This window comes from Microtus oregoni, unplaced genomic scaffold (genome assembly GCF_018167655.1).
Source record: "Microtus oregoni isolate MIOR12 unplaced genomic scaffold, Mior012 000003F_ref0000135, whole genome shotgun sequence".
Lineage (NCBI taxonomy): Eukaryota > Metazoa > Chordata > Mammalia > Rodentia > Cricetidae > Microtus > Microtus oregoni.
In genome coordinates, this window is record NW_024543062.1 from 20,376,782 (window position 1) to 20,396,067 (window position 19,286).

Sequence of the window (19,286 nt, forward strand, 5' to 3'; positions counted from 1 at the left end):
TTATTTATTTTTTGAGACAGTTTCTCTGTTAGCCCTGACTGTCCTGGAACTCAGATCCACCTGCTTTAAACTTATTATGTGCTGCAGGATGACTTTGAACGTCTCAGCCTCTTGCCTCCACTTCCTAAGTGCTGGTATGCTACCAGCACCCAGCATAAAGTTTAAATTTTCATTTGCTGTGCAGTTAGTGAGCCCAAACTACATGTGTAGATTGTGTCTTTAATATGTCACTGTGTTGAGACAAAGGAAATACAAGAGAATACAAAGAATCTAGGGTCACAGATGAGTTTTACTTCTCTCTGTTGTTGCTGCGTTTTTACTTTTATAGCAAATAATTTATTTCCAACCAGGAGAATTGCTCTAAAGTAATCAATCATTTTTGTAAAATTTATTTTATTTATTATTGTGTATGTGTGTATTTGTGGGCACACATTTTATGAGATCAGTTCTTTCCTTCCACATTTATGTGGGTACCAGAGATTGCATGTACTTGTTAGGCTCACATGTTGGGGCAGCTAGTGTCTTTATCTAATGAGTCTGCCTGCTGGCCTGGTATCAAGTGTTTTTCTAAGTAAGATAATACTTTGGTAAGAAGCCTTAATGATTACATATTATATAGAATGATATAGAATGTTGCATTATTGGACTACACCAGACATCAGGTCAGTCTGGCAGTGTGTCACTTAGGTAAGCAGACAGTGTGGCTTCAGGATTGAGAAGAGTTGAGAAGACAAAGCAAAGAAGCTGCTGATGGGAAGATGGACCACACCACCTATCATTTATTAGGACCACAAGGAATAAGCTATTGAATGTTTCTATCTTAAGTTTCACCTTTTATTCTTCTTTTAGGTTGGTGGCACTAAGGCTGGTGTAGTTCGGTTTCTTGGAGAGACCGACTTTGCCAAGGGGGAGTGGTGTGGTGTGGAGTTAGATGAACCCTTGGGGAAGAATGATGGTGCTGTTGCTGGAACAAGGTTGGTTTGGAATTGTGTGATACTGCTTCTCCCTCATACATATAGGTGTGTGCTAGCAGAACTCACCACACATGGGTAATAAAGTGATAATGGCTGTCTGAGGAGCTATACACTTTGTTTTGTTTAGTGAGACACTCTTACTCTTTGGAACAGGCTGGCCTGGGACTGCTTGTGTAACCCAAGCTAGCCTGGCACTTGTGGCAGTCTTCCTGCCCAACTCAGTCTTCCAAGTATGAGAACTAAAGATATGAGCTACTGTGACTGACTAGGAGCCATACTTTTACTATCTGTCTGTCTGTCTGTCTCTTTATCCTAGGAGCTATACTTTTATTATTTATTTATTCTGGTAGATATACTTTTATTATTATTTATTTATTCATTAGTTTGTTTGTTTATTTATTTACTTTTTGAGACAGGGTCTCTTTATGTAGTTGTGGCTGTCCTGGAACTTGCTATGTAGACCAGTGGCCTCTGTCTCACAGATATCCACCTGCTTTTGCCTCCCAGTGCTGGGATTAAAGGTGTATATCACAACATCTAGACTTTTTTATTTCTGGGACCTAACTAGAAAATATTGTTTGTTTGTCTTTGTTTTTAATGCATATTCATATGCACATGTGTACATGCCAGAAGAAAGCTGTAGGTGTCAGTTCAAGATTTCTCATTGTTCTGGAATTTCCAATTAGGCTAGGCCAGCTGGCCATTGAGTATCACTCTGCACAGCAAATATTTTTTTATTTCTGGCTTTCTTTTTTGAAAGTAGTGGGTCTCAAGCTGGGTGGTAGTGGTGCATGCCTTTAATCCCAACACTCTGGAAGCAGAGGCAGGCAGATCTCTAAGTTTGAGACCAGCCTGGTCTACAAGAGCAAGTTCAAGACAGGCTCCAAAGCAACACAGAGAAACCCTGTCTTGAAAAACAAAACATAAACCAAAAAAAGAAAGTAGTGGGCCTCTACAAGTTCCTGAGCATCAGGAGAAGAGTTGTGGCAAAGAGAAGGTAACAGCCTTTGTTAGAAAAAGAAATGTAAAATGTGTCTTCGTTTTGGATTAGAATCCATCTGTAAAATGTGTCTTCATGTCTGATTAGAATCCATCTGTGCTCGGGAACTAGCCACGGAGCACCCCTCCTGTTGTAAGAGCACCCCTGCTCTGCCCTTGGAGTAGAGGGATGTACAAGGATTTCTCATAATTCTTTTTGGGCTCACATAGCTCAAGTTGGCCTTGAATTACTCAAGTAGCCAAGGCTGCTCCTGAGCTCCTTGATCCTCTTCATCTCCGAAGTGCTTGGATTTCAGTGCATGGAGTCATGCTGGCTTAGACTGTTTCCTCGTCAGATGTTCTGACAGCCTTGGGTGCAGCTGTGAGATAGTGCATGGTCGTTATTGGTGTACAGTATGTTGATTGTGACATCTAGTTAACATTGACCTATATGAGCTTTAACCCCCCAAACATCATGACTCACAGAGATAAAAATCTCTCAGTAAAAACGATTATGAAGCCATCTCTTTTTTTTTGTGTGTCCTGTGTATCAAAAACCAAACACCAGGTCTCTCACACGGAGCCACATCCTCTGCCCCAAAGCCATCCTGTTTCTTAAGCATTGTAATTGCCACAATCTCTAGTGTCCTCGGATAACTGACATTTCTAGTTTACTTCGGTGGATCTGCCAGAGTCAGAGTCTTGTGTGACTACTGGTCTTGTTTGTCATGACTTTATTAAGTGGGGTCCCTAAGTCTCTACACTTGTATTTACATTTATCACATAACAGAACTACTTATGTCCTTACATAATCTCACACATTTTGAGTTGGAAGAGTGTTTGGTTATAGTTGTTATTTTTTGTAATTAAGTTGTATTTGTTCCTCCTTTTATTTATCTCTAAAGGTATTTTCAGTGTCAGCCCAAGTATGGATTGTTTGCTCCTGTCCACAAAGTGACAAAGATTGGCTTCCCTTCTACTACACCAGCCAAAGCCAAAGCAGCTGCTGTGAGGCGAGTGATGGCCACCACGCCCGCCAACCTGAAGCGCAGCCCCTCCGCCTCCTCTCTCAGCTCCATGAGCTCTGTGGCCTCTTCTGTGAGCAGCAAACCCAGCCGAACAGGACTAGTAAGCCTCCCCTCCTTCCTGAGGCACCAAATGCCCACAGCCAGTGCCCCGCTTTGCTTGTGTGCTGAGTGTCAGCTATAGCTTGTTGTGAAAGTCTGTGTGAGGCAGTTTTGTGACTCCTGCAAGTCCATGAGTTTTGGAATAGAATTTTAGCGGCACTTTTATTCATAGTAGCTTTAATGCATGTTCTTGGGAAGTCTGTAGTAACTACTCTTTATTATTTGAAATTATTTGGGCCCAAATGTCAGGGAAATTGGAGGGATCCTATTCATCGTGGGCATAAGTCTCTTTCTCTTTGACGTCTAACAATTTTAGGGACCAGTGTATTTTGAGAGAATTTAGTGTAGTCTAATCCACTACTAATGTGTGAGTGCTCCTATGTGGAACAGATGATTCTGAGTGATCTTTTGGACTTTTTTTTTTTTTTTTTGAGACAGGGTTTCTCTGTGGCTTTGGAGCCTGTCCTGGAACTAGCTCTGTAGACCAGGCTGGTCTCGAACTCACAGAGATCCGCCTGCCTCTGCCTCCCGAGTGATCTTTTGGAACTTGAAGATGCTAGGAAGAGCCTTATTAGGTTTTGTTTTTTCTCTTCATGTCTTTCTCTTGGTCCCTTTTTCTCTTCTCCTTTTCCCATTTAGAGCATTGAAAGTGGAATTGCTGGAGTTAAAGCAGCACCTTGTTCTTTTTGTGAATATGATATAGTATTCAGATTATTTTGATGTCATCCCTTGCCCTTAATTTCATTTCTTGGAAACGAGGCAGGTATTGTTTATATCAGAAATGGGAGTAAGATTCTATTCCCACCTGAATTCAGGATGTCAACTTTTTGATGTGGACTCAAGGCAACAGTTAGAAAGTAAGATGGTGACCTTAGCACTAGGGTTCCAGTCTTTGATCTCATTTACCTTCTATTCAGGAAGAGAGAGGAGGGGGGTGGTGAAGTCTCTTAAGTGGTTGTAATACTCTTTTGCCAGTGAGCTGCAGGTAAAATAAACATATCTCAGACTGTTTTAGTTTGCATCCTTAACAGTTCAATTAAAAATGATTCTCAGGAGAAAAATATTACAGGAGCAGTGGAGTGGAGATGGAGAGCAAAGGCTCAGTGCATCTAGGCACGGACGTCCCTCTGTGGTCTTGGAACAGTTCCATGACATGTCTGCTCTGGAGGAGTCCTTCCCTGAGGAACTGTTACCAGCTTGTTAATTATGTCCATTTCTTTAGGGAATACCAAGCTCTCCCTGTATCCTTCAGTCTCCCCTCCTAACATTTAGCAGACAAGTTTTAATTTCTCATAGCTCAGTTCATTTATAGAAGAAAACTATCAAGAGCTATCTCCTTGTGAGACAGTTTTGTTTCTTGGTATATTTTTGTGGGGTAGCTATAGTTTCTGATAGAAATGATAGGAAGAGCATAATGGGGATACAACATAATGTGATTTTAACTTTTCTTGAGAGGTGTATTTGGTAGATAGAAATGGAAAAGTTTGTATTTTTGAATGATTGATTTATCTGTGTGTGTATGTGTGTGTGTGTGTGCGCGCGCGCATGTAGGTGTGTGTCGGGCACTTTGGAGCTGGCATTTGTGGGACACCTGGTTTCTTAGGTGAGTGCTGGAATCAGAACTCTGGTCCTCATGATTTCACAGCAAGCACTCTTAGCCACTGAGCCATCTCTACAGTCCCCAGAAAAGTTAGTATTTAGTTAATTCTTCAGTAACTATAGTGTCTCACTGTTAGGGAACATGTTCCTATTGGGCATTATGCATCTTGTCATGCCTTGGAATTGTGTTTACCTCTGGGGCCTTCCTTTCCTGTGCTGCCCTGATGTGTGCATAGTACTTGTTTTTGTCTTCACAGTTCCCAGCATCCAACTTTGCAGACATGGTGCTGTTGAACGGAGTAGATCACAATCTAACTGAAACTGAAGTGCCTGATCTAGTCATCTGCATGCTGTTCAACAGCTACCCTTGCATTTCTTTGGGATTTTACAAATCCTTCATCGTGCCTATGAGTTTTCATGGGCCCTCGTGGCAAATCTGTGCACATGGTTTGGTGACCTCACACTTAATGTACTCAAGGAGATGTTAGTGAGAAGTATAACTTAACCATGCAGCAAGGTGGGAATGCTGGACTAGTGCTAAAAAGAGAGAAATGGACTTTGTGCCCAGTATATTTAAATAATTCAAAAAATTCCACAAAATGAACAACAAAAGGCAGTGTAAGTTTGATTAAATTCCTTTGCTCATCCAATCAGATTGATGGATTAATTGATGAAGATCCCCACTGTCTGCTCCCTGAGATAAGGGCTCGATAGACTGACCTAGAGCAGAGGAAGCAAAGGGCGAATTAATCTGGATCCAGCAGCTGCTAAGTCAAGGCCATGGACAAACGTTTTCAATACCTTCCCAGCCTGCAGAGCCTGTGGGAGCCTGCAGAGAGGAATGTGCTTCATTTTGTCCAGTTCCCTGCTGCCACTTCGGCAGATCATTTCCTCGGGGTTTTATCCAACTGTTAGCTTCAAGACAGAGATGGATAGATGACAAGAAAACCCATTCTTTCTCAGGGTCCTTCAGCCCTTGTCTCAGCTACCTCCTGTCCTTCTGTTTTCCTTCTTCCTTCCTGCCCCTCTGTTGCCCTGTTGTCTTCTTCCCACTTACCATTTCTTTTTCTTCATAGGTTTCTCTTTTTCTTTCCATCTTCTCATTTCCTTTTCCTTCTGTGTGTGTCTGACCATCTTTCTTCACCCAGACTTTGCTTTTAAATCTTATAAATATCTAGTGATTGGGATCCAAATCCTAGAGACCAGGTTCCAGCGTGATATCTTCCAAGTTTTTCCTTTGCAAAGAAAAATGCTGGAAATCCTGACAAAAATCCACCTGTTTCATCAGTTGAAGAGCTGTGGCTCTGAGGGTGGTGTCTTCATTTCCTCACAATGTTTGGAAGCTTTACAAGCTCAGCCTTAAGACCAAGATCAAAAGGTTAGCCATATGTTGTTATCAGAAGATAACAATAGCTCAGGCTGAAGTAGTTTAAAGAACTTTGGTATGTTTTGTTTTGAGATTGGGTTTTACTCTTTAGCCCAGGCTGGCTTCGAGCTCATTGGCTGTTCCCCTGCCTCAGCTTCTTGAGTCCTGGATTACAGATGGTGAACCATTATATCTGACTTTAGACAAACTTTTAAAATTGGTTTTGTGAAAACTGTCTAGATTCCTCCAGTCCCTGTCAGCTGAGCTCAAAGTACCCATGTTTGAGCTACACATTCATCTTCTAAACATCCTCTCAACTTTGCTGTGAGCTTCTCTATTTCTTTGTTGTTGTTGTTGTTGTTGTTGTTTTTAAGAGGTCTTTTTTTTTTTTTTTGGGTGAGAACTTTGCCTAATATTTTGCAAACCCGCAAGCTGGGACCGCACTTTTGCTTTGCCGAGGAGATGCCTGCTATGCATGCATTGCTCACTCCTTTCCTCCCCGGTAGCACCATCACCCTTCACTTCTCTGACTTTCCTTTGCAGTTGACTGAAACCTCCTCCCGCTACGCCCGCAAGATCTCGGGCACCACTGCCCTCCAGGAGGCGTTGAAGGAGAAGCAGCAGCACATTGAACAGCTGCTGGCTGAGCGGGACCTGGAGCGGGCCGAGGTGGCCAAGGCTACCAGCCACGTGGGGGAGATAGAGCAGGAGCTAGCCCTGGCCCGAGATGGGCATGACCAGGTGAAGTCTGGTGTTGATCTTGTGAATATGGTGGTGGTTTCTAAATTGAGTGATGAGGCTAAAAAGAGTGCCTGGTGTTTGGAGCCAGGGAGTTGGAGCTGAACATAGGAAATGAGAATCAATTTCTGAGCTTGTTGGAAAGCTGTGGTCTGGGTTCCAGTTTCCATCATCATAAAGTTTTGTTCTTCTTGATTTTATCTTAGCCATTTGGTCTTTATGTCTAGGCTTTGAGTCTGTCTGCATTAACTGATCATTACTAGGACCTTAGTGATCACAGATGTTGTTTGTAGATTATTATTGACATATGTTTCATATTGGAAAAGCTGAGACTTGTTTTACTGTTGCCTTCTGTTGCTATATGATGTGGAGTTTTTTGTCATCTAGTTTACAGGAAAGTTGCCAGGAATAACCACCTGAGATAGAAAGAGTTAGAATGTATCAAGACTGATGCCCACCCATCGTGGTCACACTTAGCCATACCCATTTGGAAGGATCCTTGGGCTACTCACTAACATTCTTGCTTCCCCAGCATGTCCTGGAACTGGAAGCCAAGATGGACCAGCTGCGAACAATGGTAGAGGCTGCTGATAGGGAGAAAGTGGAGCTCCTCAACCAACTAGAAGAGGAGAGAAGGTGATCCTTGAGTGTAATCTTTTTCAATGTTGTCTTAGCAAGAAATTTACTCTCAACAACTTTGTTGACAAAACCCAGGGAATGACTGTATTCAGCCAAAACTGACGTCTGATATGTGGAGAGAGTGGGCATTGATGGAGCTTCTCCTGACTTGATTAACAGATCCTTACTGCCACTGAATGCTAAACCTCCCGAGGATAGCTTTAGTCAGCATCACTAAACCAGCATCACTGGTTTCTCTTACCTAGTCTTTATAAAGAAACTTAATCTTGTTTTTCAAGACAGGGTTTCTCTGTGTAGCTCTGGCCGTCCTGGAACTCAGTCTGTATACCAGGCTGGCCTTGAACTTAGAGAGCCTTCTGCCTTTGCCTCCCAAGTGTGGGATTAAAGGCATTGTTCTACCAAACCTGGCTAAGACTTATTTATTTTATTTTTTAATGTGCATTGAGTACATGTATGTCTGAGTGAAAGTGGCATATTCTCTGGAAATGGAGTTATAGACAGTTGTGAGCTGCCATGTGGGTACTGGGCATTGAACCCAGGTCATCTGTAAGAACAGCCATCTCTCCAGCCCCCTGGTTGATCTGATCTTGATTGATTGATCCATTCTGGTATGTGTGCCCAAGGGAAACAATTGATTTTTTTCTTTTCAATTTTTTTTTACCAAATACCTTCTAGAATTGATACCTAGATAAAATTTGGAATTTCTAAATAACTACAGCACAGCTTTTATACACTAGTGCTCTAAAGATGCACACCTTTATTTTCTATGTCTCTGTAGTGTTTGTTTTCATCAAGGACACCAAATTCACCAGGGAACTGCTCTTCCTGCCTGCTGTGGGGTAAGGTATTCCTTAGCACTTTCCTCAATGCTTTGTTTCGGTTTTACTCCACAGGAAGGTTGAGGACCTTCAGTTCCGGGTAGAAGAAGAATCAATTACCAAAGGCGATCTTGAGGTAAACCCTTCTAGCTCTCTAAAGCCTTTCTGGATGCCAGTGTTGAGAAATACGAGTGATACACTGGGCCAGGGATCCTTGTCAGAACAGCTGGTCAAGAGGATGTCGGGTATCCCGCCTCTGGTCACTTGGGTTGTGCTGAGGATGGTTGGTTCTTGCACCTGTGATTGCAGTATCCTAATCCATGCAGCAATTAAAATGTTCAGCACTCTTCTTGTGCTTCAAATTGGAAGCTAATTGGATTTAATCAAGTCATAAATCTGGCAGTGTGTGTTAAGACAGTCTTAGTAAGACTCTGCTTGCTCCTCAGATGCTGGAAATAGCATTGTAAAAAAAAAAACTAAGTTTCAACATAATAGTGCATAGCAAAGCATCTTTGTTGTGGCTCTGCTTTGTTCTGTAGTGGGGCAGAACAAATCCTTTATAACACTATAAAAGTAAATAATGTGTTCTCGTAGTTCATTTTATTTATTGATTGATTGATTGATTGATTGATGCTAGGGATTAGATAGTTTCTTTTTTAAATAATGTAGTTACTAAAAACCAGGAGCAATTTATGCCACTTCTATGGCATACTTAAAAGTCACCCATTTTCAGCCGGACAGTAGTGGCGCAAGCCTTTAATCCCAGCACTCTAGAGGAAGAGGCAAGCAGATCTCTGTGAGTTCAAGGCCAACCTGGTCTACAAGAGTTTGTTCCAGGACAGGCTCCAAAAAAACCCAAAAAAACCCCACCCATTTTCCTATAATAGTAGGTTTCTTATTTTCTTAACAATTACAATTAGTTTTGAATTATAAACTGCTGTTAAATGGTTTGGATGCTTTTTAAGCCACTGCCACATATAGGACAAATATAAATTATTAACTTTTTCAAAATTTGAAGATTCTGTAAGATTCTTCATAGCATTTTGTAAAAATTATACTTGTCTATACAGTCTTTGACTATTGAGTGGACCTAGAGACGTGGCCTCACTATGTAGCTTGCTGGTCTAGAACTTACAATTCAAGTCAGGCTTGCCTCAGATTTGTAGCAATCCTCCCAGATGTTGAGATTATAGTCATGCACCACCATGCCCAGCAGACGATATATATATGTGTGTGTGTGTGTGTGTGTGTTTTATTGTTGTTGTTGTTGGGTTTCTTTTTGTTGTTGTTGTTTGTTTGCCACTGTCAAGATTTTGGAGTTTGTTGGCTTAAATTTAAGGAGTCCTTCCAAACAGGATCTCTGATTTCTTTGGAAATAGATATATTTTTATAGTCAATAAAGAATAAAGGGAACAGTTTCTGAGTTGTGATTTTATAAGGTCTAGAATTTAATGGCTTATTAATAATTTAATAGAAACCTTCTTCACTCATTTCATATGTAGTCACATCCTTTAGTTGACTTTTGTGTTGTTGTCATCCATTTAAAAACACCCCAAAGTCTCATTAGAAATTTCATATCACCATCTAATTCATAAGAATTACCGCCTCTCGAGTTTGGAAAAGGTTGAGTTAAAATATTTACATTAGCAGTAGGCTAGTATAGTCTGTTTGATAAACTTACTTGAAATTAATCAAAAAGTTATATTGAAACCCTAACACAGATTGAAACTTTAGTTGAATCTCTTTTGTTTCCTTTTTTTATTTTTATTTTTACTGATAGCAAAAGAGCCAGATTTCTGAAGATGCTGAGAATGTAAGAGGGCACTTAACCGTGTGGGTATTTCCCTTAACTCAGATTGGTCCAGATTAAAGTGCTTACTGATACACTCAAATACTAACTGCATAATCTGACCTTGGGACTTTCCCCTTAGCGTTGCTGTGCATGTGGCTTTCAAAGCAAGTGCGTTTGTATCTTTAAGAAACTGTATGTACTGATTAAGTTCTGTGGATTAATCTGTTTAATTATAGGTAAATTTTTGCTTTTTAAAGACCTTTTACTAAAAAGGAAAGAAATTGTATGAGGGCATGGCCTCCTTCACCTCACTCATCATGTTTTCTAATTTTGGTAGAATGACTTCAAAAGGGATGCTGGTGAGGGGAGCATAAACACCTGAGCTGAGAGCTGTGGAAATGCTGGGAGACCCTTCCCAACTAGTCTGACCTGACCCCAGCCTAGATGCTTCCAGTTGCTTTTGTGCATGCTCCCACTGCTCACCAGTGTAGCTGATAAGAAATCCCAGCTTGTGTTTATTCCTCCTGTCTGCAAGTAGAGGCCAGTATTCCTCCCTGAATATGTAGGATATTTTAAGTTACTGTCATTGAGGGAGGATTTCCTAGCAGCAGGTGTGGTGCTGGTTTTCCCTCTTCTTCCTGAGATTCCTCCCCCAGTATAGACTACCGAAGTGGCCTCCAGAACACTGCTTCTTGTACACACTGCCAGCTGTGCTACTAATGGAGAAGACCTGAAACTTCTGGCTTTGATTTTCCAGTTCAAAGGAACAAAATCAAAACAAAGACTTTCTCTGACCACGCATTGACTGAGATAGAGAACTCACATTAACATTTTGATGAGGGTTCCTTTTTGCGAAGCTACTTCAGTGATCTGGGTCTCTCTCTTCTCTCCATCCAGAACAGATTTTGTTGCCTCCAGTGTCAGTGTGCATGGGACCTCCCTCCTGCCTCTCTGTGTGCTTCTTGCAAGGCCTTTGCTCTCCTTCCAAGCCCTTATCCCAAGATTTTCCTCTTGGGATGCCACATCTTTGTCTCAGAAAGCAATCATTTTAAAGGGCTGTCCTGTTCAGTGTCACACTTTTAGCACAGGCTGTGGCATGGAGGTGGGTTACTGGTAAAAGTCCACTGTGAGCACCCCCATCTATAAGGGGGGCAGGCTTCTTTGCTTCACTCAGTTGGAAGGTCTGAATGGAGAAAATAGTATATCGATTTTTTTTTTGTTTCTCTATCTCCCTCCCTCTCTCCGTCCCTCCCTCCCTCCCTTCCTCTCTTCCTTTCTATTTTTTGTTTGTTTTGTTTTTTGAGACAGTTTTTCTGTATAGCCTTGGCTGTTTGACTGTCCTGGAACTCACTCTGTAGACCAGGCTGGCCTCAAACTCAGAGATCCACCTGCCCCTGTTCCCCTGCCCCAACCCCCAGTGCTGGGATTAAAGGTGTGTACCACCACCTCCAGGTTCTCTTTTCTTTTTCTTTTCCTTTCCTTTCCCTTCCCTCTTCCTTCCTTCCTTCCTTCCTTCCTTCCTTCCTTTTTTTCGGTTTTTTGAGGCAGGGTTTCTCTGTAGCTTTGGAGTCTGTCCTGGAACTAGCTCTTGTAGACCAGGCTGACCTCGAACTCACAAAGATCTGGCTGTCTCTGCCTTCCAAGTGCTGGAGGCATGTGCTACCACCACCCAGCTCTTTTTTGTTTGTTTCTTTTAAAGACAAGGTCTTACTCTGTAGCCTAGGATGCTCTTGAACCTGTGGTGATCCTCCTGCCTCAAGCTGCTTAATGCTGGAACTAGTAAAAGCCCGCTCTCTTGGCTTTTTTTTTTTTTAAATGGGGATTTGGCTATGGAATAATAGGCTGGTCTAGAATCTGCTCTATAACCTGGCCTCTATCTCCTTGTCTCTGCTTCCTCCGTTGCTGGGACTATGTAGGCTTGCATCACCATGCCTGGCTGGATATTTGTTTTTTATCTGCACATAGTGAGTGACCTTTTCCTTGAGCTTGAATTCCTGAAGCTATAACTGTAACTATATAGATCTGGATTAAGTTATTTTTTTGGTAAAAGAAGAGTATTGAATAGCTTCTCTCTGTAGTACACATGGATGCAGGGAACTGTCCAGACAACAGAATATAGAAAGTGTAAGTGAAGAATGGTTTTTTTTTTTGTTTTTTTTTTTTTAAAGCCTTCTGTCTGAGTGTGGTGGTGCACACCTTCAATTCCAGGATGTAGAGGCAGGTGGATCTCTGAGATCTAAACCAGCTTGCTCTAAGTGGAGTTCCAGGGCAACCAGTACTATATAATGAGATCCAGTCTCCAAAAAAAAAAATGTTTTCTGCTCACTTTTTAAATATCCTGTAATGGTTGTTTATGCTTGCTTCATAAACAAAGTGACCCCTTGAGTGCCTTGCAGTCATCAGAATACCAATGTACATGTTCATAGCTTGGACTGTCTACTCAGGCTCTATACTGCCAGGGTCACTTTGTTATGACCTGTTATAATTTTCTCACTGCCCATAGTTGTTCAGACTGATAGCTTAAGTTAATCCTGGTATTGTCAGTCAAGTGTCCTAGTGACAAGTTGGTAGGAGAGATGGTGGAGGAAGTACTTAAGACTACTACCAGGATTATTTCAAGTGGAGCAAGACTCGGCCACACTTGAACCTGTTAGGCAGAGCAAACTGCCTGGGTACCAGTCAGGTAACTGGGTTTGTGGAAAGGGAGTCATAGTGAGTGTGAAGTTCCGAGGATCCCACTCATATTGCATTGTCATCCTTTCCTGTCTTCTGAGCTGGTAAGGAATGACTTCATTTTAGGATAAAAATAAGTCCCTTACTCTGGAGTATAGCTTTTCTTTTGCTGAGATCTTCTTAGTTGACATTTTTCAGAGGAAGAGGTAATGGTGGGTAGTCATTACTAAATATAGTCTTTGTAATCTTGAATCCTCCCCTCTTCTCCACAGACAGTTAAGCCTTTGAAAAATCCTGGTTGGGAGGCAGTTAGAGCTTCTGCAGCTCGTATTCTGGTGTAGAGAACCTCAGCCAGAGCCCCTCGCCCACTTCTGCAGACACCACGCTTGTTCCTTCATATATAATTCTTCTTTTGAGACAAGGTCTTACCCTATAGCACAGCTCTTGAACTCACTATGTTGGCCCAGGCTAGCCTTGTACTTGGCAGCAATCCTCCTGCCTCAGTGTCACAAGTGCTGAGATTATAGGTTTATATTACCACACCCAGCCCAGATTCTTCTTATTAAAATGATTCTTCTACTCATTTTTATTACAAGTTGTTTGCCAGATCCAACAGTCTGCTCTGGGGACCTACTGAATGCTTGAAGATTTGTGGCATTGTCTTTCTCTACCTGTAGGTGAAAGTGGTGATCTTTTTGAGGGTGAGACAACCTCGTGAAGTCCCTGAGTCAGTTACATACACATTAATGTCAAGTAGCCATAGCTGGGGGAGGGAGGGAAGGAAGATGATAGAGGAGTATTAACTATTCTAATTTGTGCTGATAAACTTCACTTATCAAGATAACATATTTTTGGCTGCATGCATCTGAAACTTCATCTTGCCTCATGTGTTTTCCATTTTTTTTTCTTTCTCAACAGACTAGCTCATGTCCTCCTCCCACCTTCATTCCTTTGTTCATAGTGTCCATCCTCACTCCCTCGTCCCCTCGCAGCTCCATCCTGTTTCTTTCTCTGTTCCCCTTCATGTTCATCCTTTGGCAGAAAGTACTGGTGGCTCGGCCTGCATGCCGCTCTCTCCTCTTGTGCTGGCATGTCATGGTGGCACTGTTGTGTTCTTTTCCTCTTCCCTTTTACTAACAGACGCAGACCAAACTGGAGCATGCCCGCATTAAGGAGCTTGAACAGAGCCTGCTCTTTGAAAAGACCAAAGCTGACAAACTCCAGAGGGAGTTAGAAGACACTAGGGTAATGGTTTTCACTGTTTAATGAAGCAGCTTCACGCGTGTGAGTGGTGGACACATCGGTGACATGCCTGCTGTTGGCCTGAGCCTTGACCCAGTGGTTCAGCCTGAGTTTGGTTTCAGTTCTGCTCAGGTATTCATGAGCACAGAGTGATGAGTAGGTGCAGGTGTTTTATGTAAAGTATTTTGTCAAAAGAAAAGACTCAATCAAAATCAGATTAGAAACCTTAAAACTATAAAAACTCCATGGTTACCCACAACTGTTTTTGAGGTTTCCACAAGCAGTCAGTTGTCCTCTTGTCCTCATAGTCCTAGTCTCAGGGTTTTTAGTAATTCATGCTACTTCCTGCCCTTGCTCTGACCTGTTGAGAAAAAGAAATGGAAACATTAGCTCTTTTTGATGATATATTATAAGGACTGTGACCCCAATTATCTTTTTCTTTTCTTTTTTTCCTCTTGATGGCTGAGCTTACATCTCCCTTCCTTCTGTCACCAAGGTTAAGAATCTCAGAGGTTAGAAGGAACAGGTGTATTGGGAAAAGAATGAATTATTTTGGGGCTTGGACATCAGTCCTGTTTTAATTAATATATTAAGGCACCTATAGAAGTGTCATGCCATGCATTCTCAGTAGGTGATATTATCTCACCCTTCTATAGATTTTTATAGAGCAAGGACACTAAGCACAAGTTGTTAAAGTTTCTGTTTACAGTTACACAGCAAACAGTAATAGTGGAGCTCGAATTTCCCTCCAGGTCATTTGGCTCCAGAATCTGTGTCCTTAACCGTTACAGGATGGACTCTTTTAATGTGTGCTAAAAGAGATAATCAGCATCACTCACATGTAAAATATACATTCATGTATGTACCTGTTAAATCATGTTAGACTGTGATTGGCCTTAACTTTAAATTTAAAAAAATTACTTTTTATCTATCCAATCAAATTTGTTACCTTGACTTTTCTTTTGAATCAATAGTATTTGTAGAATTCTTTCGGTGTGAAATCATTGATATAAAAATTTAGACAAATGAATAATCTTCCTTTTCTCAATTATGTTTTTTTCCTAATGAAGAAAAAAGGGTAGGGAGATAACTCATTTGGTAAGGTGCTTGTCTTGCAAGCATGAGGAGCTGAGATTAGTCCTCAGAACCCAAGGAGAAAAAAGCCAGGCATGGTGGTGCACACTTGTAACCCAGCCCTGGGGAGGCAGAGACAGGATTCCTGAAACCTACTTGGTAGCTAGCCAGTTTGGTCTACTTGGCAAACTTCAAGTCAGTGAGAGACCCTGTTTAAAAAACCAAGGTGGTCAGAGCCTAAAGAAGACAGTTGCTATTTCATCTGGCTTCCATATGCATTGTGCACATATACACATACAGACACAGGTGTGTGCACAGACACACGTACATACAAGTAATACATGAGTAGATAAATAAAGGTGAGCATAGTGGCTCAGGCCTGTTATCCTAGCATGTGGGATGCTGAAACAGGAGCATTGTCACATGTTCAGGACTAGCCTCGGCCACACAGACCAAAGCCAGTCTCAGTACAGAGTTAAGACCCTGTCTACAAAAAGCAAAAGCAAAAAGGAGAAGAAGGAAGTGGTTTTAGTTGGCTTCAGAAATTAATGAAAGGTTCCCAGCATATTTGGTAAGGAAAAAATTGAAAGAACGAGAAAAGAATAAGTGATAATTTGGTACCATTTCTGTACAAGCTGAGGATGCAAGACTTGATCTGGGAAATCCATGGGGCTTAGGAAAAAGGAGACCCTTTGGTGTGACTGAAGTAAGGAAATACACTTTTTTTTTTTTTTTACTTCTAAATCATGTCTTTTCTGCTGGATAATAAGGAATCCATTTGAAAATGGACTTCTGCAGCCATTTCAAATTAGAGTTTACAGCCCTCCATAGCAATGTCTTCTGTGGTCCTCACTCTTGGTAGGCCAAGTGTGAAAATAACCAGTGGTCCATCAAATTCCCACACCCCCTGCAGTCCTTTTTAGAAAGCGTTTTAGAATTTCCCTAAACTTTAAGTCCAGTTCATACCCACTCACCTGTGCTGTAGGAATGTGAACAAAGGTAAGAAACAGTTCCTGACTTTATGGCCGTAAACTAGCAGAACTGCAACTGAGGGCAGACTTTGTGAGGTCAAACTTAAAATAGAAGTGACAGAGCGCCACATAAAGAACCGTCATCCTGGGAGCTGGAGAGATGGCTCAGCAGTTAAGAGCATTGTCTGCTCTTCCAGAGGTCCTGAGTTCAATTCCCAGCAACCACATGGTGGCTCACAACCATCTGTAATGAGGTCTGGTGCCCTCTTCAGGCATGCACACAGACAGAACACTATATACATAATAAATAAATTAAAAAAAAAAAAGCTGTCATCCTAATATTTGAATTGACACGCTCTCACCTATTGAGTTTGGTGATCTTATGTTGTAACCTTGTAGCAAGGGGTTCATTGATGCTTTATATCTAAGAAATTCACGGATCCTCCCCTCTCGTGAGAACAGAATATAATGAATTAACACGGTTAATCTCAAGCATATATATAACCACGAAATACTACAGCTTCAGTCATCTCTGAGTAGTGACTGTGCAATGCATCCCTCCCTCTGTTCTGGACATCTTACTGAGCATCACAGCATACTGGGGTGGGCAGAGGAAGCAGAAGACACTTGTCCTGTGTTCTCTGTCCCTATAAAGGCAACATAGGAAAAGTTTGTTGAAATCTGGGACCACTGGGATTTTAAAACTACTTGTATCCCCGTCTGTTTCCCAGGTTAGTTAAGTAAGATACCATTTCACACATATTCTTTGTACCAAACTGAGAGCCTAGGAGGAAGCAGTAGAGAAAATTTTTCTTAGACTAAAAGGCACAAGTTGAGAAAGTGTGTGGTTTTTTTCCCTTAAAACTCCAGAGCTCAGGTAGATGCCTAGTGTGTGGAAGTAGCAAGAGTCTTGTAATTAAATCACACATTCCATCGTGTACATGCTGAAAACCACTGGGTTAGGGAAATAAGATGCATATGTCAGAGTGTTGACAGAGTTACAAAAGCCAGAAAGGGGTCTTTCTGTGAGAGTCTAATGTATAATTGCAGGTAAGTTATCTTTTAATGTTATTTTTAGAAGCCAATACTTCATTATCCAACTGAGGCTTTTATTCTTCAGACGATGCATTTCTCTTTGAAACATGGATAACGTTAGATCTTGTATACCTCTTATCTAATAGAAGTAGAATGCAAACCACATATACAGAATCTTAATTTTCTGATACCCACATGAACTGTTTAGTAAGTTATAGGTGAAATTAATTTGAATAAAATATAAAATAGTATATCTAAAATGTTATTTCATCATACAATGACAATTAAAATCATTAAGATATTTTATGTCTGCTTTTCTCTGACTTTTCAAATCCTGATGTGTATTCTCAGCACATCCTGCTTCAGATGAGCCACGTTTCAGTGCTCAGCCTTACGTGGCTGGTGACTGTGCATGCTTTAACTGGCAGGTCAGGCTTCAGTCACCAGCCTCAGATGGAGTAGCACCTGAAGTGCTACTGAACGCAGTCTGGGTGAAGGAAGGAAGAAAAACTGGCCAACTGAGCTTGCTTTCTTCCAGGAGGCAGGTTATTGAGCACTTTGGAAGCTACTGTTTCTGTTAAGGTATTATCAGATAATGACTGCTTCCAGGTTAAGTGTCTTTGAAGGAGAAACAGATATTGTGGGAGTGAGGTAAGCTCAATATGCACTTGGGATTTCATAACGATGGAAGTTTGCTAAAGATTTTTTTCTCGCCGGGCGATGGTGGCGCACGCCTTTAATCCCAGCACTCGGGAGGCAGAGGCAGGCGGATCTCTGTGAGTTCGAGACCAGCCTGGTCTACAGAGCGAGTTCCAGGACAGGCTCCAAAGCCACAGAGAAACCCTGTCTCGAAAAACTAAAAAAAAAAAAAAAAAAGACTTTTTTTTCTCCATTTTTTTATTGATACTTATTTTGCTAAAGATTTTAATCCCATGTTAGAGCCTCCAGAATTGAGTTTAAAACATTATCTCAGTGAGGGAGACATTAATACATGTACTAGTTTGACTTCGCTTGATTTTGGGGGGTTTGTAAAGAGCTTCAGAACTAAGAAAATCATTGGTGATTTGCTATTTCAGTGCTCTCTGTTTCTTATGACCGCTGTTAATAGGTGGCTACAGTGTCAGAAAAGTCCCGAATAATGGAACTAGAAAAAGACCTAGCCTTGAGAGTACAGGAAGTAGCTGAGCTCCGAAGAAGGCTAGAGTCCAGTAAGCCTCCCGGGGATGTGGATATGTCTCTTTCTCTTTTGCAAGAAATAAGTGCTTTGCAAGAAAAGCTAGAAGCCACACGTACTGACCACCAGAACGAGATGACTTCTCTGGCAGACCGCTTTGGAGCTCGGGAAGAGACATTTCAGAAGGAGATCAAGGCTCTGCACACTGCCACTGAAAAGCTTTCCAAAGAGAACGAGTCCTTGAGAAGCAAACTTGACCACGCCAACAAGGAAAATTCCGATGTGATAGCTCTGTGGAAGTCTAAGCTGGAGACTGCCATCGGATCCCACCAGCAGGCAATGGAGGAGCTGAAGGTGTCTTTCAGCAAAGGGATTGGAACGGACTCAGCTGAATTTGCTGAGTTAAAGACACAAATAGAGAGACTGAGACTAGATTATCAGCACGAAATAGAAACTTTACAGAGTAAACAGGACTCTGAACGATCTGCTCACGCGAAAGAGATGGAGACCCTGAAGACCAAGCTGATGCAAGTCATTAAAGAGAAGGAGGACAGCCTGGAGGCCGTCAAAGCGAGGCTGGACAGTGCAGAAGACCAGCATCTAGTGGAGATGGAAGACGCCTTAAACAAGCTGCAGGAGGCTGAAATAAAGGTAAAGGAGCTAGAGGTTCTGCAAGCCAAGTACAATGAACAAACCACGGTCATTGGTAATTTTACATCCCAGCTCCAGGTTGTCGAAGAAAAGCTCTTGGATCTTGATGCACTTCGGAAAGCCAATTCCGAAGGTAAATTGGAAATCGAGACACTTAGACAGCAGCTTGAGGGAGCTGAAAAGCAGATTAAAAGTTTAGAGATGGAAAGGAACGCTGAAAGTAGCAAGGTTTGTATTGACACCTTCCATCATTTTTACTTTTGTTCTTTTCCTTTCATTATTTTTCATTGTATGTTACTTTTGAGTTGAAGTCATTCATCTTCAAAATCCCTGATTTAACAGGAATTGTGTGATGCACCCACTTGAGTATCATAGAATAACTTCTGAGGATCTCAAATATGTTTTCATATGAGATCCAGGGCAAATAATGGCCAG

At 41.6% G+C, this 19,286-nt stretch overlaps 1 protein-coding gene across 11 annotated transcripts in view; it reads left to right on the forward strand.

The window, feature by feature from the left end:
• Positions 1-19,286, forward strand: part of Clip1 (CAP-Gly domain containing linker protein 1) — a 120,464-nt gene that overhangs the window by 40,906 nt on the left and 60,272 nt on the right. For 4 of the 11 annotated variants that reach the window (XM_041645997.1, XM_041646023.1, XM_041646005.1 and 1 more), the window contains exons 4-11: positions 850-974; positions 2,858-3,080; positions 6,588-6,785; positions 7,315-7,418; positions 8,315-8,375; positions 10,020-10,052; positions 13,845-13,949; positions 18,135-19,079. In XM_041645997.1, the coding sequence (XP_041501931.1) occupies positions 850-974; positions 2,858-3,080; positions 6,588-6,785; positions 7,315-7,418; positions 8,315-8,375; positions 10,020-10,052; positions 13,845-13,949; positions 18,135-19,079 (1,794 nt within the window). The remainder of the gene's footprint in view (positions 1-849; positions 975-2,857; positions 3,081-6,587; positions 6,786-7,314; positions 7,419-8,314; positions 8,376-10,019; positions 10,053-13,844; positions 13,950-18,134; positions 19,080-19,286) is intronic. The other 7 variants (XM_041646089.1, XM_041646048.1, XM_041646057.1 and 4 more) reach the window with 4 other exon arrangements.